At 31.9% G+C, this 22436-nt stretch overlaps 1 protein-coding gene across 5 annotated transcripts in view; it reads right to left on the bottom strand.

Moving 5' to 3' along the window:
* Window positions 1-755: 755 nt before the first annotated feature.
* Window positions 756-22436, bottom strand: part of LOC109601767 (putative uncharacterized protein DDB_G0277255) — a 64814-nt gene continuing 43133 nt past the window's right edge. For 3 of the 5 annotated variants that reach the window (XM_049966774.1, XM_049966777.1, XM_049966778.1), the window contains exons 2-10: window positions 11798-11926; window positions 9844-10214; window positions 9312-9520; window positions 8907-9130; window positions 8584-8849; window positions 6629-6754; window positions 4153-5169; window positions 2638-3854; window positions 756-2405 (exon numbers count right to left, since the gene is read on the bottom strand). In XM_049966774.1, coding sequence (XP_049822731.1) covers window positions 1092-2405; window positions 2638-3854; window positions 4153-5169; window positions 6629-6754; window positions 8584-8849; window positions 8907-9130; window positions 9312-9520; window positions 9844-10214; window positions 11798-11926 — 4873 coding nt within the window. In that variant the 3' untranslated portion in view covers window positions 756-1091. Of the gene's footprint in view, window positions 2406-2637; window positions 3855-4152; window positions 5170-6628; window positions 6755-8583; window positions 8850-8906; window positions 9131-9311; window positions 9521-9843; window positions 10215-11797; window positions 11927-16500; window positions 16505-22436 lie in introns of those variants that run through there. The other 2 variants (XM_049966776.1, XM_049966779.1) reach the window with 2 other exon arrangements.

The raw sequence follows: 22436 nt of genomic DNA, 5'->3' as shown, positions 1-22436 counted from the left end.
GTGATAGAAGGTGACCAGGTCAAGGCACTGTTTATAATTCAGGTTAATACATGGCAAAAGACACCCACTTCTACCAATTCGCTTTTACAATGTTAATATTGGGAGACTTTAAACAATCTATCGTGTTAAAATAATTAAAATGGATATTTGGATTAACTATTAAATTATTCATTATTTATTTTTTTATTCGGAGCTTATGCTAATTTTTTATAGATAAGAATCCCAAATATTAAGTTTTTAGAATTGTGAGTAATTACAAACAATTTGTTTGATTTTTATGAATAATATTACTTGTTTTTATTGCTTGAAATAATACTAAAAATAATAAGGAATATATTAAAAAACCACAAGTCATTTTACCATTTAATATTAACTAACTTATCTAAAATAAAAGTCGTACGATGATGTATTGAGTATCTCAACTGTATTGTATGTAAATTCCTTATGATGTGTTTTCAGCTTATCCCAAAAAATAAATTAAGATTTTGTCTATATTTAGAGAGTCGATTAATAAAAATCAGGACTACAAATGAATATTTGACGCGAGTCTTAAATGGGTGGGTCTATACCTACTTTTTTACAAGGGTTAATAAGACGTCAACCAGATTTTCTGAAGGTTAAAGCTAAGAATAAACTTAGTTCCCAATCTTATAAATTGTATCATTAATTATAGTCACATTAAAGGTCTACATTTGTTTTTGGGGAATCTGCTTTATTTATTTTTGTGGAGGAGGGATAGAAAACGAAAAACGACATAAAACAATATAATTTATTATTTTTACAGTACAACTGATGAGTATACATAAGAAAATAAATAATATTCCTCAAAACCTTTGGTCCCTATATGCTTTCTATATCTTATAAATATAATATACAAATTCGATAATATGTAATACATTAATAAAATGTACAATATTATATTATAATACACATAGTTCTAGTAGGCACTAGATTAAACTTGTTATTAATAAATCATTATAAATAATACCATGGAATTAACTAACATTGAGCTTTAAATATTTTATGACTAAAACACTCTATATACAAAAAGCGTAGAATAAACAAACAAAGAGCGGGCAGTTAAAAAGAAATTAACCCTTAACAGACTTCAAGCCTTTTTTCCCCCCAAAATTCCTGATGGAAGCCAACAACAAATCCCTGGGGTCTTCTTTAGGCTCCAATTGCCTGGGTCGTTTTTTCACTTCGAATTTTGGCATTTGTGGGGGCGGTGGTGGTTGGATCGTGTCTTGTTTTTTATTTACCGAGTATATGTTGTAGTTGCTGTTCTTCTGGTTGATAAAATTGACCTTGCTGGGGAACTTATCGTTGCTCTCGAAACCGTTTTGGTTCTTTGGTTCTTGATTAATCAGTTTGCTGGATTCCGTCCTTCTTAACGTGGACTGTGAGAAGGGCACGTCTTTGTTGGTGGAGTAAGATTCGTTCTCTTTAGGTTTGTTCACGGAATAAATGTTGGTGCTAGACGGATTCCAAGACAGTCTATTGTTTACGTTGTTATTGTTATTGTTGTTTTCTGTTGTAGATTTGAATCCACGCACAACTGGTGTGATGCTGGACATAAAACTGTTCACCCTACCTACAGGCTTATGCTCACCAGAAAGATTCTCGTTACTTCTGTAGATGTTTTGCTTGTCAGTTTGGTTATTGGATGAAAATGAATTCCGATTTAAAGTGGCACTTTTAATAATATTATTGTTGTTATTATTATTACCCTGGTAGATGTGGGTAATAGACGTATTAATATCCTTGTAAGGCTTCTTCAGCTCAACCGATCTAACAACAGGAACATGTGACAAATCACTGTCCACAGCGATGGAATGAGGCCTCGGTGTTTGAGTCTTGTTGATATTACCCAAAGGCTTTCTGTAACCAGCAGGTGTTGCATGTGAAATGAACCTTTGATTCTCCAAGTTGGATTGGTTGCCACCTATTTTAATAACCACATTGCCAGACTTCTCTCGCAGAATGGGCTCAGTTCCATTCACTTCAATGCTCACATTTTTCTGTTCTGTAGGTTGGTATCCCCCAACTCTTACATTGACGCTTCCATTCGATGTGTAATTGGAACTGAAACGGTTTGTACCGTTGACTTCTATTCTGTTATTGCTGGTAATGTTGTTGTTTGTAGTGTTTACGATAAGTTTAGAAGACACATTGTTAGTTTTGTAATTAGTATCATCCTTAACATTTACTGGAACCTTAGGTCTTTCGGACCAAGTGCTTAGATTTATGGATGGTGGCCTATATTGGTACGTCCTCACAGGTTCAGGTTTCTGTTCAATTTTTTCAACAGGTTTTACACTTTTTTCAATAGGTTTTTCTTGCTTGCTAACGTTTTCTATTGATGAAGTAGGTGTCTTCAGTCGATTCTGTATCATTTTCATAACCTGTAACATCAACATTTAAATAAATTCATAGGCATGAATGAAGAATTGATTCGTTCTTCGTTCACCGATAAAAATTACACGTTACCACGTTATATAATATCATTATTGATTAAATCCGAAACCACAATTGGTTAATGTGACAAAAAATTAACGTGATATTATAAATAGCAAAAATTTTTCCCGCGAATATAAAACTTGGTAATGGTGATAAGTATGTTACAGTGACACTCACCTCAACACTCTGCAAACCAGAAACATCCAAAAGACTGTTGCTTTTGGTCATGGTATCTAAGCTAGTGTAGCTCGTCTTCCCATCTTTATATTTGTTTAGAGCCAATTGCGATTTGGACCTGGATACGGGTTTGGATGGGCTCCAGTGTTGGTCAGTGGAGAAGGACTCAGACCTGTACATGGACGAGCCAAGAGTACTTTTGGAAATAATTGAGCTCTGAGGTCTGTAAATGGAATAATTGTTTTCCTTAGTTTTAGATTTATCGTCATCTGATTGGTTGCCCCAGCTGTTCTTTCTGAATGATATATTCTCCATGGACCTCCCTACATAAGACCTACTCAGATTTGACTTCTTTTCTGTAGTGACCCCATTCAGATTATTCGTACTACTACTGATACTTTCATCCTCAAAAACTTTAATATTTTTCTTAGGTTGATTGTACGAAGATATTTTGAAGTTAGGCAAAGTACTGGTGGATCGTTTTACGTTAACTTGTGGCTTTACTGCTTGTGCATGTGAATAATCTCTTGTTAGACTAGATCTTCTAATTTCTTCATAAGTGGACTCAAACGTGCTCAAAGAGCCGGAAAAGGTTTCAGACTTCTCAGATAAATCATCAGTCATCTTAAGACTAGTTGCCAACTCACGGTTGTACACTAAAGACTTCCTCTTCTCCAAGTTTTCAAGTGAAAGACTGTTCATTAAGGGCTTTTCGTCTTCACTGATGTTACTTTCGACGGTAGCGGGCTCAGATTGATTATCCTCAAGAACTTTAAGTTTTTCAAAAAGCTCGGGGGACGTGACAACTGAATCAGTACGGTAAGTCACATTATTTGTTGTAGCTTCTACGCAACTTGAATTGTCCCGGAAACCTTCAGGAGGAGGTGGAAGCTGGTACTGCCAATCTATTTCTTTAACTTCTAACTCTGGCTCTTTGCTCAAATCTGCCGGTTTATCTACCACATCCTCAGACTCAGCCGATTTAATTATCTTGTCTTCGATTTTTATTTCTTCAGGTTCCGATTTGGGTTCTTCTTTAATCTCTTCTTTGGGTTTTTCTTGGGTCGGTTCTGGATCAATAGGGGGTGTTGTCGCCAATGATTTAGCTTCTTCTGTTTTTGGTGTTTCTGGTACAGAATTGTTGTCGCACAATGCCAAATGTGAAGCTAAGCTATCTAGTTGTGTGGCTTGTGTGAAATTTGTTGAAGGTAATGATTCTGAAAGGAAAGCACTTATTCAAAATACTATCAAAAGTGTAAATGTAAAAACATTCAATTGAGCACGAATGTTTTTACATGTGTATTATTATTATTAAGAAAAATATGACAAAAATAGAAGCAAAGATTTAAAATACAAAGTAAAGAACCACACCAAGATTTGTACTTTTGTTAGTGTAAAAAACCTACAAAATACTTGTACCCAAGTACAAATGATTGGTCCAGTATACTTTTGTCAAGTTTTTCCTGCAACCTGTATAAGCTATGTTAATGAAAATAAGATAAAAATAAAACATGCCTGTGTCAAAACTACCACCAGTTGCCATGTTATTACGTGCATCAAAATATGAAGTTTGAGAAATGTTGTCCAAAGTTTCTACGTTATTCCACTTTTTAATGTCGAATCTAGGAACGTCCTTGACACTTCTCAGGCTACTGTGACCAATTTCATTTGGTTCCCTTCCGTGCATCCCATACAACTGATTGAACCTCCTTGCACCCTCTGATTGTCTGGATAATGAACCAGTAAACAGGTTATCATCGAAATCATTAATCTCGTCTTCAAATTTAAATTTGTTCAATGCGGATCTCACTGAGGAAGTTTCCGAATCAATACTTCTCTTACTGTTGTTACTTATGGTATCAAAATTATCATCAATTAAAGAACTTCCTATATTGTAACAGGTTTTTCTGGTGAATGTGTTAAACTTGCTTGGTGCTTTCCCTTGTTTCGGGATGACACCCACAATTTCAGGAGGTCGGAGATTATCGTTGATATTTGTTACATTAGGCATAGATCTGGCTGCTTTAAGTTTTGTACTTTCTTTTGTTTTTACTGGGGGAGATGTGTGTAAATTTTGAGTTTCATGCAAGACCAATTGTTCTATTAAGGCGTTTTCCATTTCTTCTGACTTCCTTGGTTCTTCTTTTGTAGCTTCTGGTTTCTTTTTAGATAAAGAAAGTGATATGTTATCTATTTTGTCACTAGTCTTTATTTCCAATTCTTTATCCATGTGATAATAAGAAGGAAATTTATCTTCTTTTTCATTTATAATTTTTTTATCTGTCTCCAATTTGGGACTATTCAAATCTCTAGTCTCCGATTCGGAATAATCCTCATAAGTACTATCAGTTGTATACATTGAAAGGCTTGAATTGATTCTAGGGTTACGGCATTCTACGTTATCTTCAGTTTCTTCGATTCTCTGTAACTCTTCCTCGTCGCAGGACTGCAGTGAGCTACGGTTTCTATTTGGTATTGGTGCCCGTTTTCTGGGTAGAGGTTTAGGGGGAGTTGGGACATTTGTCTGTGATTCTATTGTGCAAAATACAAAGCAATTAGTAAGGGAAAAAGTTAAATACTAAAATACCACGAAAACCAAAACTAAGCATTAACCATCACCTAACATTGATACAAATAAATCCAAGAACAAACGACTACAATAATAATAATCAATTTTATAGTTCCTAAAGGTATTCTACGGATCTATTGATCATTATGTTATCAAGCTTAACTATGAATTGTTTCCAGTTTTCATCACTAGCTTTTTTCTTGAAAATGTCTTTGTTAAAAATTCCACATGATCTTATGTTATTGTTTTCTTTATTTGTGTTTAATTTTCGAGAGCTTCCAAACTTTCTTCTACTGCTATTACGAGTGATATTGTAAGCTTCAAGTATGGGGGGTGTGAAATTATCGTCTTCTACTCCATTAGTGTTTTCAGGTTCATTAACAGGAGAAGGGGATGCAATAGAAGTTTGGGAATCAATTATCTTAGATTCTATTAAAGAACCATCAGTGAAATTTGAAGACGATTGATCCTGACTGAAATTATAGTGATCACAACAATCTTCATCTTCTGAAAACTTAGAAGTTACTTCCTTAATAATATTATTATTTTCAGAATTCGTAGTTTCCAGTGCACTAGAACAATTGGATAATGGTGAAATATCTTCTAAGGAAGAAGCTTCAGATTCAGAAATTTGAAATGAATTATTTATATTTGATATTTTTGGAGATTGACAAGAACTTTCAGAAGAAAAATCTTTTGATTTTAATATTTGGGGGTCGCTTATAGTATTTATAATGATATCTGAAGAATTACTAGAATTGTCGGATTGGTTTGATTCTTTGATGTGAGATGTTTCGACTTCGCATATTGTGTAGTCAGAATCTATTACATTATTGTCATTATCCACAGAAGTATGGACAGAATTCTCTGTTTCCTCATAACTACTGATAGACTCTTTTTGGGAGTAATCAATTTCATTTTCCTGAGATTTTTCAATAGTATCGACTTCTATATTTGAATTATTTTCTGCAATAATTTCTTCCGAGTCAGTTTTGTTATCCTGACAGTTTTCTATTGGAGAAACTACATTAGAATTATTTTCTAAAGCAACATTGATTTCTTTAAACAAAGGAGAAGAAGGTGGAGAAACAGAAATACATTTCTGTGTGATTTGGGGGTGATCCAAAACTTCACAATCTGACTTATTAAGCTCATCCGTATCAACTATACTAAATTTATCATTAATTTCACTGACACTACTGTATACTTGGTTTTCACTGTAAATCATACCAAGAGTGACGGTGCCCTTCTTCATGGAGAAACTATCTCTTTTCTGACCGAACGGCTTCAAAAAATCAAAACCACGTGGAATAAAATTGAAATTGAAAATCGTGTCGTTTGTTCCCGATTTTGGTCGTTTATCCGGACTACGTTGAACCGAAGTACAAGACAGAGATCTCTGGAAGAAATGGGATAACTTACCGGCTGGCGGAATCGGAACGGGTGCTTGACTAGCTACTACAACGGGACTAGGTGCTACAAGGTTGATTACGGATGCGGAAGACTTTAGCACTGGTGGGGGTGGGGGAGCAGCTTTCTTTTTACGACCTAAAACAAAATACATCTTTATTATCATTTTATTATATTTATAAATAATAGTTAGAAAAAATGTTATCTGTGAAGGTTAATGTGTGGTGGATTATGTATATATACATAATAAAGTGATATAAAAAACTTGTTTTAACACATTTTAAGTACTGCTTTATTGAGGATTATCAATATTTAATATCTTAACAACCTACAGACACAACTAAATGGTATAAAAACTAGAGTTAATTAAACATTCACTTAATCTCTGATTAATTGCTTCAAATGTGCCCACAGATTTTTTTAAATATAAAAATCGACCAATACATGTCATTCATTAATTCATCAATAACTTAAACATTAAAAACAAGTTATGGCTTAAAAGGAGACGTCGCCGTCATCAAAGTGTCACACATTGTTATTTATTTGCCATAGTTTAGCAAATTGGAGTCAATTATACTATTTAATTTGCGATAGACTGGAATTGTGTAATTGGATACAATTTTCTGAATTTATGACGTATCACAATACAAAACCTGTTACGCATATTATGCGTAGAAAATTTATTCTGACATATTAAGCAAATCTCTATGCACCTGTAAATGTTATGAATAAATATACATAATTATAGTGGGTTGTGATGTTATTACGCCAACACGGCAAAAAGTAAACAATAATATTGAGATGGACTAGAAATTTTTGAATTTTATTAATTATTTGTGTGTTCTCATCAATTATTATTTAATTAGTTGAATTTAATGATTTAAATCATATAATTTGATTTTTAGTAAAAACTTACCATTTTCTAATGTTTCTAGGATATTATCAAAGATTTAGAAATTGAAAACATAAAATAACATTAAGGAAGATTAATATTAAAAATATGTGTATAAGAAAGTAACCACACTCACGTCTAGCACTTAGCACCAAAGAAACACTAAAGAATTAACCGACTAATTCGATTCTATCCCATGCTTTATCACTTGAACCACTCCTTAAAATTTCTACCTACACATCTGCACTTATGTCATGTATTTTATCGATTGTAGCTTCTTAATTGTAGGTGAAAGTGGCCGGTGCGTTCATACCACACCATTTAAACGAATTTAATTTATTACCTATTAATTAATCTCTTAATGCAGCAAGATGGCCTTTGTTCGGTCTTGTTGCAGGGAGATTTCTCTTGACACTGTCGCGTTTTATACATGCACAAGTGGACTGTGGATTGGATCTAGTTGTCTTTAGTGCCCACACGGCTCGGCCTACAGGTTGAATTCTTCGATAATTTATTTATATTTATTTATGTATAGCAACCACATAAGCCCGGTGCCCTTCGAATAACGAGCAAACCGGCTAATTAAGGAGATGGCGGTTTCTAATCAGCTTTATGTCCTAGTACAGACTGGTTACTGCAGACGTGAGCATGTGACTCATGAACCGGTGGTGACTTTTTACATAAATAGAAGAAGGTGGTAATAAGTGAACCCGTGTGAAAAACTGTAAGCCAATCTATTATTTTAATTTTTAGTATTTTATTTCCCAAATATTATTTTTCTCAGTTAAAATTATATTAAATATTTGATATTATTCAATTATTATTATAATGAATGAGTTAAGATAATAAGTAACCAAAATATTTAAGATAGGTTTGTTAAAGTTTTAGAGCAAATATATTCAAAGCTTAAAATTGAAGTAATTTTGGAGATACAACAATTGGTGTAATTAACTAGACTATATTTGAGATAAAACAATAAAGTCATATTTTAAGCTTGTTTAAATGTTATTACATTTTCTCATAAATAAATAATAAATAATGAGTAATATTCACAATCATCAATTAAGAAACTTACCTGCAAAAGCTAAGCTGGAAGTTGACTTAGAATGGGACGACATTTTACTTAAATTAGTTGTACTCTGACTATGTTGCTTCGATAGATCCACATCAGCGCCATTGATGAACGCAGATTGTGGCCTCCTGGGCAAAGACGTGTTACAATTGTCACTCAAAATCGAAGCCTCGTGGTACCCTGAGCTGTCACTGCTGTTCCTTGAGTGGCAAATAGTCAGGCTGTTCTCCGTCTTTTTCTCCTGAACGTCGGAGTTATCGGAGATGTTGCTGAAACGAACAAAAAATGATGAGCTATGGATTATTTTTAAGAAAATATAATTTTACCTTGATGGTTTTGATTCGTTGCTTTTGGGGTTTTCGATGTGAGTTGGGGGTTTTGGGGCCGGTCGTCTTTTTCTTTGAGGTGGTTTCGGTTTTTCCGTTTCTTGCTTTGGTGGTGGTGTGATAATTTGTTGTGGTATTGCCGGAGGCGTGACAGATCTCGAATCATCACTATGGGATGGCGATATTGATCTGTTATCACTTGATAATGATCCAGAGCCCATACTCTGAAAAATAATAAATAAAAACGGTATTAAGGAAAGGACGTTTGAAGATCTATAAATGGGCGTTGTACTGAAGGTACGTTTCGTGTTAATTTGTTTGTACAATGATTAAAAATCATGAGGTACTATCATTTATATGCATATAATAAATATGTCAACATCAGACACAAACATATTCTCTTACTGATTTATTTCTTCCAAAAATTAAGTTAAGCACGCCTCCTCCAGTCTTCTGTTGCATTCTTTTCCTCTCTTCTTCTTTCCTCAACACTACCAAATCACTGGCGGAGAATGTCTGATGCAAATTAACTGTTCCCTTTGCAACAAGGTAAACCTCTGTTATCTGATAGTCGTTCAATGTCAACTTTGGATCCAAAACTTCGTCCAAGTTAGCTGTAAAAAATAATGTTTTTTAGTTTCCCTTTATATAAAAGAATTTTTAAAATATATTAAATAATTATTAATATATGACTAAAATACAGTTTAGGCAGTTAAAATTAATTTATTTTATCCTGTTACAACCATTGGTAATTAGACAATGTAAAATTGAAATTACAGTAATTAAAAATATTATTAAGTCTCTTGTTTGCCCCGTAGAGGGAGGATCAAACGCTTTTCGTACTGTATGTGTAATAATTCGAGTCGTGTAATATGGGTTGCCTATGTTAAACATCACAATTTTAGCTTCTGCTACGAATATAATAAAAAATATGTACCTGGATGATGTAAAGCATATTTGTTCTTATCTAGATTCTTCTCTTCGCATGCTTTGCTCAGAATTTCATCCAGCATCTTGTGTCTGCTCACCCTCGTGACATACAACTGGTTCATGGGCAAGTGAACCTTAAGCCGGAATGTGCTCTCGAACGGCTGCGGTGCCGGCTTATGCTTGAAAATGGTCTTTTGTTTGGGCAGCACTTTTATGTGTTGTGTGTCGATCAGCCCTATCGGGGTGTTGGGCTTGAAGGGCAACAGACGGTCCATGTGATTCGGAGATGGGGCCATGCTGAGCGCTTGCAACGTGTAATCGGTCAGTTGGAGGTTGTTGTTTGTCGAGATGTGCATCAGGAGGTCCATCATCGGCATACTGAAAAATAAACATTGATTGTTAATCTGCAAGAATTAAATTACAGTTAAACAGCCATCTGCTAGTTAATTAATTTAGACACTGATTCAATTAAATTCGATTATTTTATGTGGTAACTGGATATTTGATTGTCCAAGTTTTAGAAAACCCAAGTAGAATCAGGAAGCTGATAAAAATATATATTTTAATACGAGAAAGCAGCTGGAACTTGTAGACAATAAAACAATAACAATCAAAGCCTTCCTATAAATATCAATGGGGTTAATTAAACACCTTCATAAAAAATGAAAGTCTGAGATGTAACAATGTTTTGTCATTTATTTTTCTATTAAATTATTTAATTGAGGCTTATTCTCATAATTAAAGCAATTAATTTTGAAACTTTTCTTCACTTTATTAAATACGGAGATTTATGTACATTATTAAAACTATGTGATAGGGATTTAAATAATATTGTATTATATAATTTAATTAATAATTTATTGAATCAAAAATCGAGAGTTTGGAAAGTTGCATTTCCTTTTATTACATATTAATATTTAAAAAGTTTTATAGATAGATTCAAATGAAGAATTACTACTTTCTGCAAATTTTATTTATATTGGCATAAAATTATATAATTTTTTAATCAATATTTATTAGATGACAGACTTCTTACTAACAAAAAACATATTTTAGAAAGTAATAAATTATTTTGTTAGTTTAAAAAAAGTGCAATATCTAAGTCGTATGATAGTCAATGGTTAACATGTGCCTTTGTAAAGCTCTGCTTTAAACCAATGTGGTTAAGAACAGTATTATATATTTTATAACAATAAATTTGAAAGTAAAGTAGAGGCATGTAATTTTATTATATTCTGAACAGTTCGATATTGAGATTTATCTATCATTGTCTTTTTCATAATCAAATTAAAAGTCAATTTCACTATTGCTTTGTTACGGTTAAAAACTACATTTATAGAAATTAAATGCGATTCGTTTCGTCTTGGTTTTATTGATGAAATTTCTGGTTTTATGCAAATATATTTCCTAGTCGTGATTTCCTTGTTCCAACACAATTATGTTTACTGTGGTAATAAATAAAATATGAAAACGTGCGCTTTCTTTAACACTATCAGGTAATGTTATCAAATTTTGCCAAGCAAATTTTTTAAATATCCTGAAAATCTACGTACAAAATTTAGGTCGAAATAGCTATTTTCTCTGCCAATTACAACGACTGGTGGGACAAATAATGTTTTAAAAACTTAAATAAACTTTGACAATAATTATTTAAAACCGATTGTTCTTGTTGTCCACGTTTTCTCGAACCCATTCAACGTAATTGTGTTCTTGTACTTTTGGTTTCACTCTATTACTTGTCACTATCACCAGCTGATTGCCTCTTCATAGAAACTGTAACAGTCATACAGATTGTTGTTTCTCACTCGAATAAAACGAAAGAGTATTCTGAGTTGGTCAGAACCCATCCATGTAGTAATTTTAATGGGGTTAAAAGGCGTGAAATAAAACTTAGAGAACGTGACGTTCAAATCATCAGATGCATATTAAAGAGGAATGTTGATAGACTCTGGTCCATTTACCTTCTTTTGACGGACATTTTGACTGCTCTACCGTTGGGCAAGTGCACGGTGAGGTCCATGGCCCCGGCCAACATGTCAGCCGGCGTATCCTCGGTAATCTGCAGCATCGTTACGGCGCCACCGTTAGACCTACAACAATACAAAACGAAATTAGCCGAAGTCACGTCATTCTTCCATTCCGAGGCCCTCAATTCCACCAGAAAACAAATCGATTTTGGATATTATCTGTGATTAAAGATACAGTTAGTGGGATTGTGTAAGAATTTATTATCTTTGGGCTGCGATTAGAAACGAGATTCAAGTAATTTTGATGGGAAATTAGTAGGAAACAGTCAGAGGATGTGAAAAAATTATAATCGATATCTTAATTGATGCTCATCTCACAATAGGCACTTCCAGTTAATCGAAAGTGTTACGGAAATCGACTTCCTAAATCGGATGTACTTTACAAATTATTGGAAATTTGCGAAACATGTAAATCCATGTTTCAATTTCAAAACAAATCTTGTGTACATTTTGAGGCACCGTTAGGTCAACTCATAAAACAATTACGATTTGGTAATATAAGCATATTAAACATCAATTGTGTGGTTGCCGGGTACTAATTTTAACTACAGTAGTACTCGTCAACTTGGGTGAGTAATTGTGGTCGTTAACCTCTTAAGGAATTGCTCTCTGGTTTTGCCATATAATTTGGGTTCAGTTTTCTTTGATTCACTTAATGAAATTTACTATCCAATTGAGGAGGTAGAGTGAGCAAAAGGTACTACAATATTTCACTGCCCACATCTGTATTGGAATGTTAAGAGGAATAAATTCCTTGGGCAAATTCTGTTCACTTTTCATTGTGCATATTTAAACATAAAACTGTGAAAATCCTTGAATGAGTTATGAGTTCATCCATAAGTACTTTTTTAATGGACCTCATAATTTTTATGGCGTTATTTTAAAGATAACACGTGTGTTCATACGCAACGTATTACTTAAAACATTTTTCTAAGGAAATCATGGTGTTAGCAATAACTATAACCTGTATGTATGTGTCCATCTTTCCTCACCTTATAACAAAATATAAAATATTTAGCAAATATACTATCTTTACGTGCCCTCATTGTATTTAAATTCAATTCCAAGATAAATAATAAGTGTTAGGAGCGACTGGAATCTGTCGAGCAAGCACAATGACGGAATAAAATGATGTTGCATTATCAAAATGAAAACAAACGTTGTAAAACATTAACACACAAATGCTTAATCAAATAAAACAAGTTGTACACTTTTAAATTGATAATTTTTTATTGGAGCAGCATACTTTGGTTTGGTGTGTGCCAAACAAAAAGCCTGCGAAGAATCCAGTCCTGGCCAGCATGTCTTTAAATGGAGTGACGTACGTAAACTGGAATCCGATCTTTTTAGCCGAAGTCATTGAAAACTTAATAAGAATTTAATTCCCATTAAAACCCAGACAAGTGGTTTCGCACTTCGGTCGCCACATGCTCCGCCATAAACATGTTTGTCACTATATTCCGTTTAAACAAAAACATGATTCGGGCTTTGGAGTACCACCGAGGAATTCCACATGCAGTGTACCCGGCCGGTAATCATAAAAAACGACATTAATAACCAAGACTAAGTTACTGTCTAACAGTAAATCTTTCTTTTCGAGATTGCGGATTGATGAATTGGAACGAACTTTACGGTCAGCACCATTATCTTGACACGCCGAGGAAATTGCCTCTAAGTTTGCAAATTCAATTTGGCACGTTGTGAAATAATAAAACGCACATTTTATGACGACGAATAATTAAAGTAACCAACTAACCAACTGAATTAAATGTTTCTAGGTGTTTTTAGAGGCACACTGCGTAAAGTGAGTCTGATAGTCACGGGTTCATCAGTATAGTGGCACATGCAATGTCATCGCAAGGTTATCACTTGCCTTAATTAACCTGATCCTATACAGTCTGGAAGAGAACTGGTTCCGTTTATTTATAATAATTCGTAATTCACGACAAACAGGGGCGACTTCAGTAAATAATCCACAGACATTTGTGCCAATTCTCTGAGTAACACACTGATAAAAATGATGTAACAACATGCGTTGGTGCAAAATTTTGACGTTATCACAATTGTAATCAAATCCTCTTTAAACATGGTTGTTTAGAAAAAGATTACGGTCCTGGTTTCTGTAAATACTGGCTTGCCTTACGGAATACGATTAACTCGGCTGACACACATTTTTTCCGAGCCTTATCAAAGAGGCCTAGACCCTGAGGAATGTTAAAGCATGAGTGTTAAAAGCTGAATTAAGTCAATCGGTGCCAGTCTGGCACACAATCAGTGCGGTTCCTGACAAAGTGAGTCTAATGGATTTATTATTGACCAGGTTTTGGAGTCTTCAACAGTTCCGGCCTGTATTGTTCAATAAAAATACCAATTTGTCAATGAAGTTTATTTACGAGGCAATACCAATGTCGGCGATAATTTCTTATCTGTGTTTTTAGAAGAAAGGTCGACTTCCAGTTCCACAAATCCATTGACATGTCTATAAAACATCATTATTCAAATTGCTCGTGAGAAATTCACACCGATAGTAAGTATCACAAACTCCAACCTTGACATTATTGTAAAAAATGTGGTTCCTCTTCTTAATTTAATAATGAATATGAGCCGGGAATGTGTAAATATTTTTTAATGTACACGGTGTTAATCGGTCGTAAAAAATAACTGCGGAATAAGTTAATGAAAATGTTTTGCACGCGTTTATCATCATCCATAATAAAGTCGTGTATCGCACATAAAATGACTAACAAACAAAATCTCCACATCAATATTTATAAGCTGTGAATGATTTTGAGGTGACGAACAGTAAATGATAAATTTTTTAACAGAATTATAGATTATTTAAATAATATTTATTTTTATGAATGACGAGGAAAATTATTATTGTTATTGATCAATAATTATCAACACTTTTTTCTAATAAATAAAATAATTTGTTGTATTTAAGATAGTTAAGAGAGAAGAGATACTTTTGGACATTTTTAATATATGAATTTTTAAATATATATACCTTTTATATATACACTATAATTTCTTCTTTATTATTACTATTTCTTGAGAAATTTGAAGAAAAAAGGACATTTAGATCAGCAGAATAAGTTTTAGAAATATTTAAATCACTCATTTAATAATATAAATATTTGCTGCTTCTGTGTCCCAAAGAAGAAGTGTAATTAAACACTTTCTTCTTTGATGTACCAGGAGAAATTTGTAAGACAAGAATTTAATTCACTAATATCATTTCAAGGAATAATTTTGTAATTTATTATAGTTTTTTAATCAAATGAAATGTCTTAAAACGACATTTTCTCTTTCCTAAAAAGCCAAGATGCACACGGTCTCGGAAGAAAGGTGCGATGTCCTTCCGACCGTTTAATTATCCGGCGTCGACTTCCTGCAAATTCGTACGTGCCTTGATTGAACCACTAGTAATTGTCATTGTATTAGCGATAATTTTCACTTTCTCACGTAGTAAAATCGTGATGGACGGAAAAACAAAACGTATATATATATAAATAAAAATTCGTTCGTTGAATCGCAGGCTGAAAAGGAGGCATTTCAGCGGTTATGCACTTGAAAATTACACTTTATCTGTTCGTGGATCTCCAGCTTTATGGTTTAGGTATGCAGAAAACGCGAGATAAATGCCTTATTTCATGAATATTTATAGTTGTTGCAGGTCTTATCCAGCCATTTAAATAAAAACTCGTCTCTGTTATGGCAGAATGTTTTTTCTCTGTGAGAGTCCAAGTTCATTATGAAAGTGCAAAAATGATAATTGTTTCAAGATTAATATTAATTGAATTTGAATTGATATGGCAATGGAGAAGTAAATGTATTTTAATTATCGAGATAATTAATTAAATTTTTAAAACTCTTAACAAATTAGAATGTTGATTGTCCTTATACAGAAAGATTCCCTTATAAAACAAAAATAATTAAATTAAAATATGTTTATGTACTATTTAAAATATAACTTTGGTTTTTATAACATCTTGAAGGTGCACATTTCTGATGAAAAAGTAGATATATGTTATACATATCGAAAATTGTTTGATCCGTCTGAATCTTGAGAGAGACATCACGTACGACAGAGACAGAAGAAGTCTCCCACTATGTGGGCACCAATATACGCATAGAAAAATGTTTGTATGTATAGTAGGGGCCACATAGTGGGAAACTTCTTCTGTCTCTGTCAAGATGGATGGATCAAACTCTTTTCGTTATGTATATTAGTGGCAACTTTAATAGTTTCTAGCTCTTCTTTTATTGTTATACATTCACCAAAAAAATGTCACATTTCTAAACAAAGCTTACTTTATCATGGATACTGTCCAACGATTCGTTCCTATTGGTCAACTTTAAAGGTTTCCAGCTCTTCTACTATGGGAGCTACAATTTTATGATGACAGATATGTAGACAGTTATACATTCACCACAAAAAATGTCACATTTCAAAACAAAGCCTATTCTATCATTGTTCACTGGACAGATAGCACTTTATATCTATTTTGGCGTCGGGAATGTACCTTTTCAGGCTGGTGCAATTTTATCCGCACCACCCCGTATATATTTATATTATTTAAAATGTATATTTAGGAAGAAAATCTAATATATTTAAACTGAAGATATCAACTTACATAGTAAAACACAGAATGTTCTACACACACCAACGTGTAACGTTTACTGAATACTTAATTCCATTGAGTCTTTATCAAAATTCAAATATTAAAACGTCATATATGAAAAAATATTTCTCATTTTACGTTTACCACAGCAAATAAATTTTATGGCCATTCTAATTTAAAAGTTTACCCCAAACCTAATCAACTAAATAATTAAAAAACCAAATTGACTTTTGCACCAATTAAAACGGCGACTTTCGCTGCCGTATCAGCTAAACATATAAAATTTACATAATCCAAACATTCTATTAACCCGTACGTACGTAAAATTGCAGTGCACGCACGGGTGCAATTAATAAATAAATTTCGTATTGTCAGGAAAGTTGGCGGCCTGATTTTTGAATCTCCTCGAGAACCGGTCAAAGTGAAAATTATTAAGCAAGTCCAGAAGTGATTTTTTATCACCTCTTTTCGGGTTATTTATTCGGAAATTTGTGTTTTATCGCGCAATTATTCATAATTGTTGGTGCTATCAGCACACGCGGGTTGTTATTTTCAAGGCAAAAACATTATCGCCATCTTGCCGGTACTAAGTACAACATACCTGGAAAAAAATAGAGACAATTTATCGTAATATGTTTATTTATACGAAGCGATGATATAAGAATATAATATAATTTATGACGCGAATTAAAAATTAATAATTGCACATTATGCAAGTTATATTAGCTGAAAATGGCTAATTGATTATATAATAAAAGTAATATGTCATTAATACGCAAAATGGATAAAGACCAGCGTGACTTTTATCAATGTCATTGTTATTGTTGTTGTTGTGTACGGAACGATTTAAATTCACAGCATAATCGCAATGTGTAGGATGGCCAGAACAATACTAGAATTTATAAATGAGTTTATACCGTTAACACCTTTTTTATAAACAATGGACGGTTTGCAGAGAGTGCACTTTTGTTTTCTACACTTTGTTTTGTTGTAAGACCACTTTTACAGTTTATACAACTGAATTATGGTAAGTAAGTTTAATGAACAACACATAGAATTAATCAGTCAAATCAAATATCAAAAAAATCATGTACAATATATCCAGGACGTTGGTTCGATGAAAAGTTTAGGAAATCTGTCATAAATTGTACATTTGGAATCTCAATAATGTGGAGGGAGTTTGTTCTAAATTATCAGGAAGAATCAGTGTGATGATAAGGTTAAACCAGGCTACTTTAGGTTAGGTTAAGTTAGGTTTGTTTCTACTAATATCCAAAAATATAAATATTTTTGAATCTGCATTTCTTTTCTTACTTTGTTTTTAACTTTGGTGACCTCCTATGTAAACCGGAATAATATTTATTCCATCTTAAATATTACATACAAAAAAATTAAGTAATGTTTCAACAAGTACTTTCAAGACGATAAAAATAATTCATTTAATTTATCATCAAACAAAAGTATCATAATGTCTGTCGTGTTTTATGTCGATATTTTGTTTTTATACACTATAATAATGTTTTATAATTAAGCAGTTTTTTAATGGCATTTTTAATTTGTAAGAAAATTGCATTAACATTAAAAGAAATTAATTACTATTATTCGTTTTTTTAGTGGTAAAAGTAAATGAAAATATGAAAATTTTGTAAACATAATATTCATATTGTGCATAATTATTATTATTATTGTTATCATGATATATGTAATAATTATAAATTCAATTTATTTTTGTGAATTTTTATATTATATAATATTTAAAAATTAATTAAGAAAAATGTTTTTAATTTATTAAGAAAAATAAATAAATAAAAATTTATCTTTATTTTAAAATTATTATAGTAGATTTTATTTACTTAATATTTTCTTAATAAAATCAGCTTTATTAATTATACTAGTCTTAATATTTTATAAAAAATGGCTGATTTAATTAATTTCAATTAAAATTTGTTATTAAAAATTATGATTGACATGTAACCTTTAATATTTTATCTAACTTTGGTATAAGAAATAATTTATAATTTTTATTCGAAAATTATTTTTTGGGAGCTTTCACCAATTTTTCAACTATATTTTGTATATTCTTTTTTAGTTATAAATACAAATTTACAAAAATTTAAATATATTAAATAAATTAATGGATACATAATTTTTTAATAATTATTAAAGGTTGCGATTTAATTATTCACTTTTATGACACATTCCTCTTTGAATTATTTATTTAAGATAAAAATACATAAAATTTTACAATTGACTATAATCTATGATGTTAAAAAATATTTATTTTATACATGTAATATGATAAAATAATTATTTAAAATATAAATATTACATAAAATACCGACATTTAATTGCTTACTTTTAAAATAAATTTCTTGGTTAATTTAATTTTCAACAGTAAATGTCAACTGAGCATTGTACAATTTAAAAATACAGTACAAAAACCATAAATTCCATCAATTCGCCACACTTTTAAAACACACCAAGGATACCATGGTGCCGTCCAATCCACAAAACCAAACAAAAACTCTTGCTAATTTACGTACTTACGCAATGACAATAAAACAATCCCAACAAAAGACCGTAAACATTAATTGGCGATTTATTCCTGCATAATTAATAGGTGGAATGTTTCGTGCAGGTGACCCTGTATATTCGGAGACGCGGACCTCCTCTTACACGGCCTTGTAGGTCAGTATTCGAAATCGTGTGGAAACTGCAGGTGGACCACGTGGTACGGTACCGTTAACCATCAGAAAGACCATCACGAAGAGATTGCGCCCATGTTTTATTACGATCATTTACATATAAATGTTCATATCGTTTAATTTAATGGTACGATTGTGTGTCTGGATCGTGCCAGAATTCCGACATTAGAAATTACTGTTCTAAGTGAATTAACTTGAACATTTTTAATGGCTTCAGATGGTGATGTTGTTGTTTGCGGTTAATTACAGTTTTGCACGGGTTACACGGCCATAAATTCGGTTTAAAATTTCAAAACGATTTCCCATCGCGGATGAACGTCGACATGTTTTATTCCACATTCACTTGCGATCGTACCGACCGACCGGCATTCTCCTCCATTAGATCGTCCGGCGGCCGAAGACAAAAACCGGCCTCGTTAGTATTGAATCGAACAACAATTGGACGGATTAATTCCGATCGTTGTTAAAAGGCGAAACGTCGAAGTGAGCAGAGTGCCGAGCCAACTGAAATTCCAAATACGGACGTAATGACGGCCCCGAGCAGCCATCGCTCTGTGACGGCCGATGACTCTGGGCAATGAAACTCCACGGTACCAGTGCGGTCGGTACGTGTGATGACAAAAAATTGGATTGGGCATGGTCGGCTTTGAAATCAAATGGAATGTTGAAATGAAATCTGTGGAAACTGTTGCTGGGCGTTCATAACTTCTGGTTTAATGTTGTTCTATCAGTACCTGAGCAGAATTTCATTTTTAACACCCTTTTATTATTATACATTTGTTGTTACCAACAATGTATATTGTTGCATTTATTGGGCTTATGAGAAATTAACTGTTGTAAGATAAGAGGATATTGAAGTAAGAAGAAGTAAGGCCAGAGAAGGGCTAAGGTCACAGATTTGAGGCTAGGTTTAAACCATTTCTGTACTTAAGCAGTTACTTAGGTAAAGATGTTAGGTCTAGTCGGTGTGTCTTGATTACTACATTAAGGGGAAACAGGATATTGGTTATAAAATTATATATTGGTTATAAAACACACAATATTATTATAATATGAAAACATAATAATAATGTTGGGATTTACGACAGTTGATTTTAAAATACAATACCTTATTTACTTCATTATTAGATTTAGGTAGAAATTTTTATTGTCCAACTTTGGTTTGCCATTTTCTATCTCTAATAAAATATTTTAAATCAAAACTATTTAAAACCACAACAGTTGTGATTATTATACATTCTTAATATAGGTTTATCGTAAATTTCCTTTCTAGTCTTTTTATTACGTTATAAATAATGTCTTGGTATCAAAATAAAAAGCAATTATTAAGCTACATATCTATTCAAAATCAGAATCCTTTTTAAGGCATGATTTTAAATAAAATCTGCACTTATAAGAGAAGAAGTTAAAATTAAAAAATGTATTATTTTCCCTTTTTAGGACTTTTGTTATATATTATTATAATTACAATAAAATACTACATGAATAAACAAATGGCTGCAATAACAAAAAAACTTATAATATAGATTTAAATTTCTTTCCTTTTTAAATAAAAAAATATTTTTACAACATGTGAATGTTTATTATTTAAAACAAAGACCTTCATTAAATTCAAATGAAAATTGAACTCAATATAAATAATGTTTTTTATTTTTTTTTAAGATTAGATTTTTTATGAGTACTTTTGTGTAAATTTCCTTATATTTGAAACATATGTTTCTTTTCATTAATTCATTCATTGATTTATTTATATTATTGTTAAATAAATTTCATTTTTTTAAACAGGACTAATTCTTCCTAATATATACTTTTTAATATTTAAAATTTTTGAGTTAGGATTTTAATTCAATTCTAGATTATAATCATTTTAAAAGTATTGTAGTAATTTCTTAACAATTTGTCCAAAAATATAGATATTAGTTTAATTTCAGTAATAATTGATTTTTTATACAAATTTTCACTTTGTTCATCATTTTCAGTCACCAAATTCTCAAGGAAATAATCCAGATAAGAGTGTCTAGATTTTAAAAGTAGTAAATTCTTAACAATTTGTCCAATAATACCGACATTAGGTTAATTTCTATAATAATTAATTTTTTATACAAATCTTCAATTTGTTCATCATTTTCAGCTTCTAAATTAGGAGAAAAATAATACAGATGGGAGTGTCTAGATTATAATAATTTTAAAAGTAACAATTTGTTCAATAATACTGATATTAGCTTATTTTCTATAATAATTCATTTTTTATACAAATTTTCACATTGTTCACCATTTTCAAATAGGAAGAAAATAATCTAGAGGATAATAATGATAATAATATTGAATATTTGAGATCAAGGTTAAAAATAATAATACACATAATGTCTACTACCTTTAAAAATGAGTATTTTTTGTTATTCTTCTTTGTAAACAACCACAAGGTGTATATTAAATAATTTTTTAAGTGTTTCCTATACTATCAACTTGAAAAAATTGATTTGCCTTAGGTCTATTTTTTTAGTTAAATTATTAGTGGAAAGGATAAGTTAATCATATCATATATTAGAAAGTACACATTAATTTTGCTTTATTTTAATTTTTTCTAAAACTAATTATCAAATTAAAATTATTGTCATGAAATACAAATACAATGTACCTATTCTCAATGAATAGTATTTAATATACGTGTTTTGAAAGTGGCATTTTTCCAATAAAACTTGTTTATTGATCTAATTACACCTAGAACAAGGTGATTCATAAATTACCACATGATTCATATCACCGATCTATAAATTAACAAACACGTTTAAAATGTGACCAAGTCGATAATAAGTATTTTAATTGAATCCTATTTCCTGGCGAATGATCAAGAAACAGTTGTTCAGCTTCAGGGCTTGATTTTTGTACCATAAACCATTTAAGTGGAATATATATCTACATATTTTTGAACTTAGTTGCCTTAACTGTTTTCGAGACAGGTACCCATGTTGGGTAATTAAGCAAAGTTCATCCGTCCGTCATAAAATATTGGCTCAATGGATAACAATATGAATGAGTGCACTTTCAAATGCGTTTATTACTCTACTGCATCTGTTCGTCCATTATCCATTATATGCCGCATGCGGCGTAGCGGTGCCAAACAAAACCAACATGTAAAATGCTGTTTACATAACGCAGCTTTCAGGCTTTTGCAAAATGCTGAATAAATTATGATAATCTAGGCGATTCCTTGCGAACTAGGAAACGCCTAATGAACTTAAT

Source organism: Aethina tumida, chromosome 4 (genome assembly GCF_024364675.1).
Source record: "Aethina tumida isolate Nest 87 chromosome 4, icAetTumi1.1, whole genome shotgun sequence".
NCBI lineage: Eukaryota > Metazoa > Arthropoda > Insecta > Coleoptera > Nitidulidae > Aethina > Aethina tumida.
This window is presented reverse-complemented; position numbering and strand designations above follow the sequence as displayed.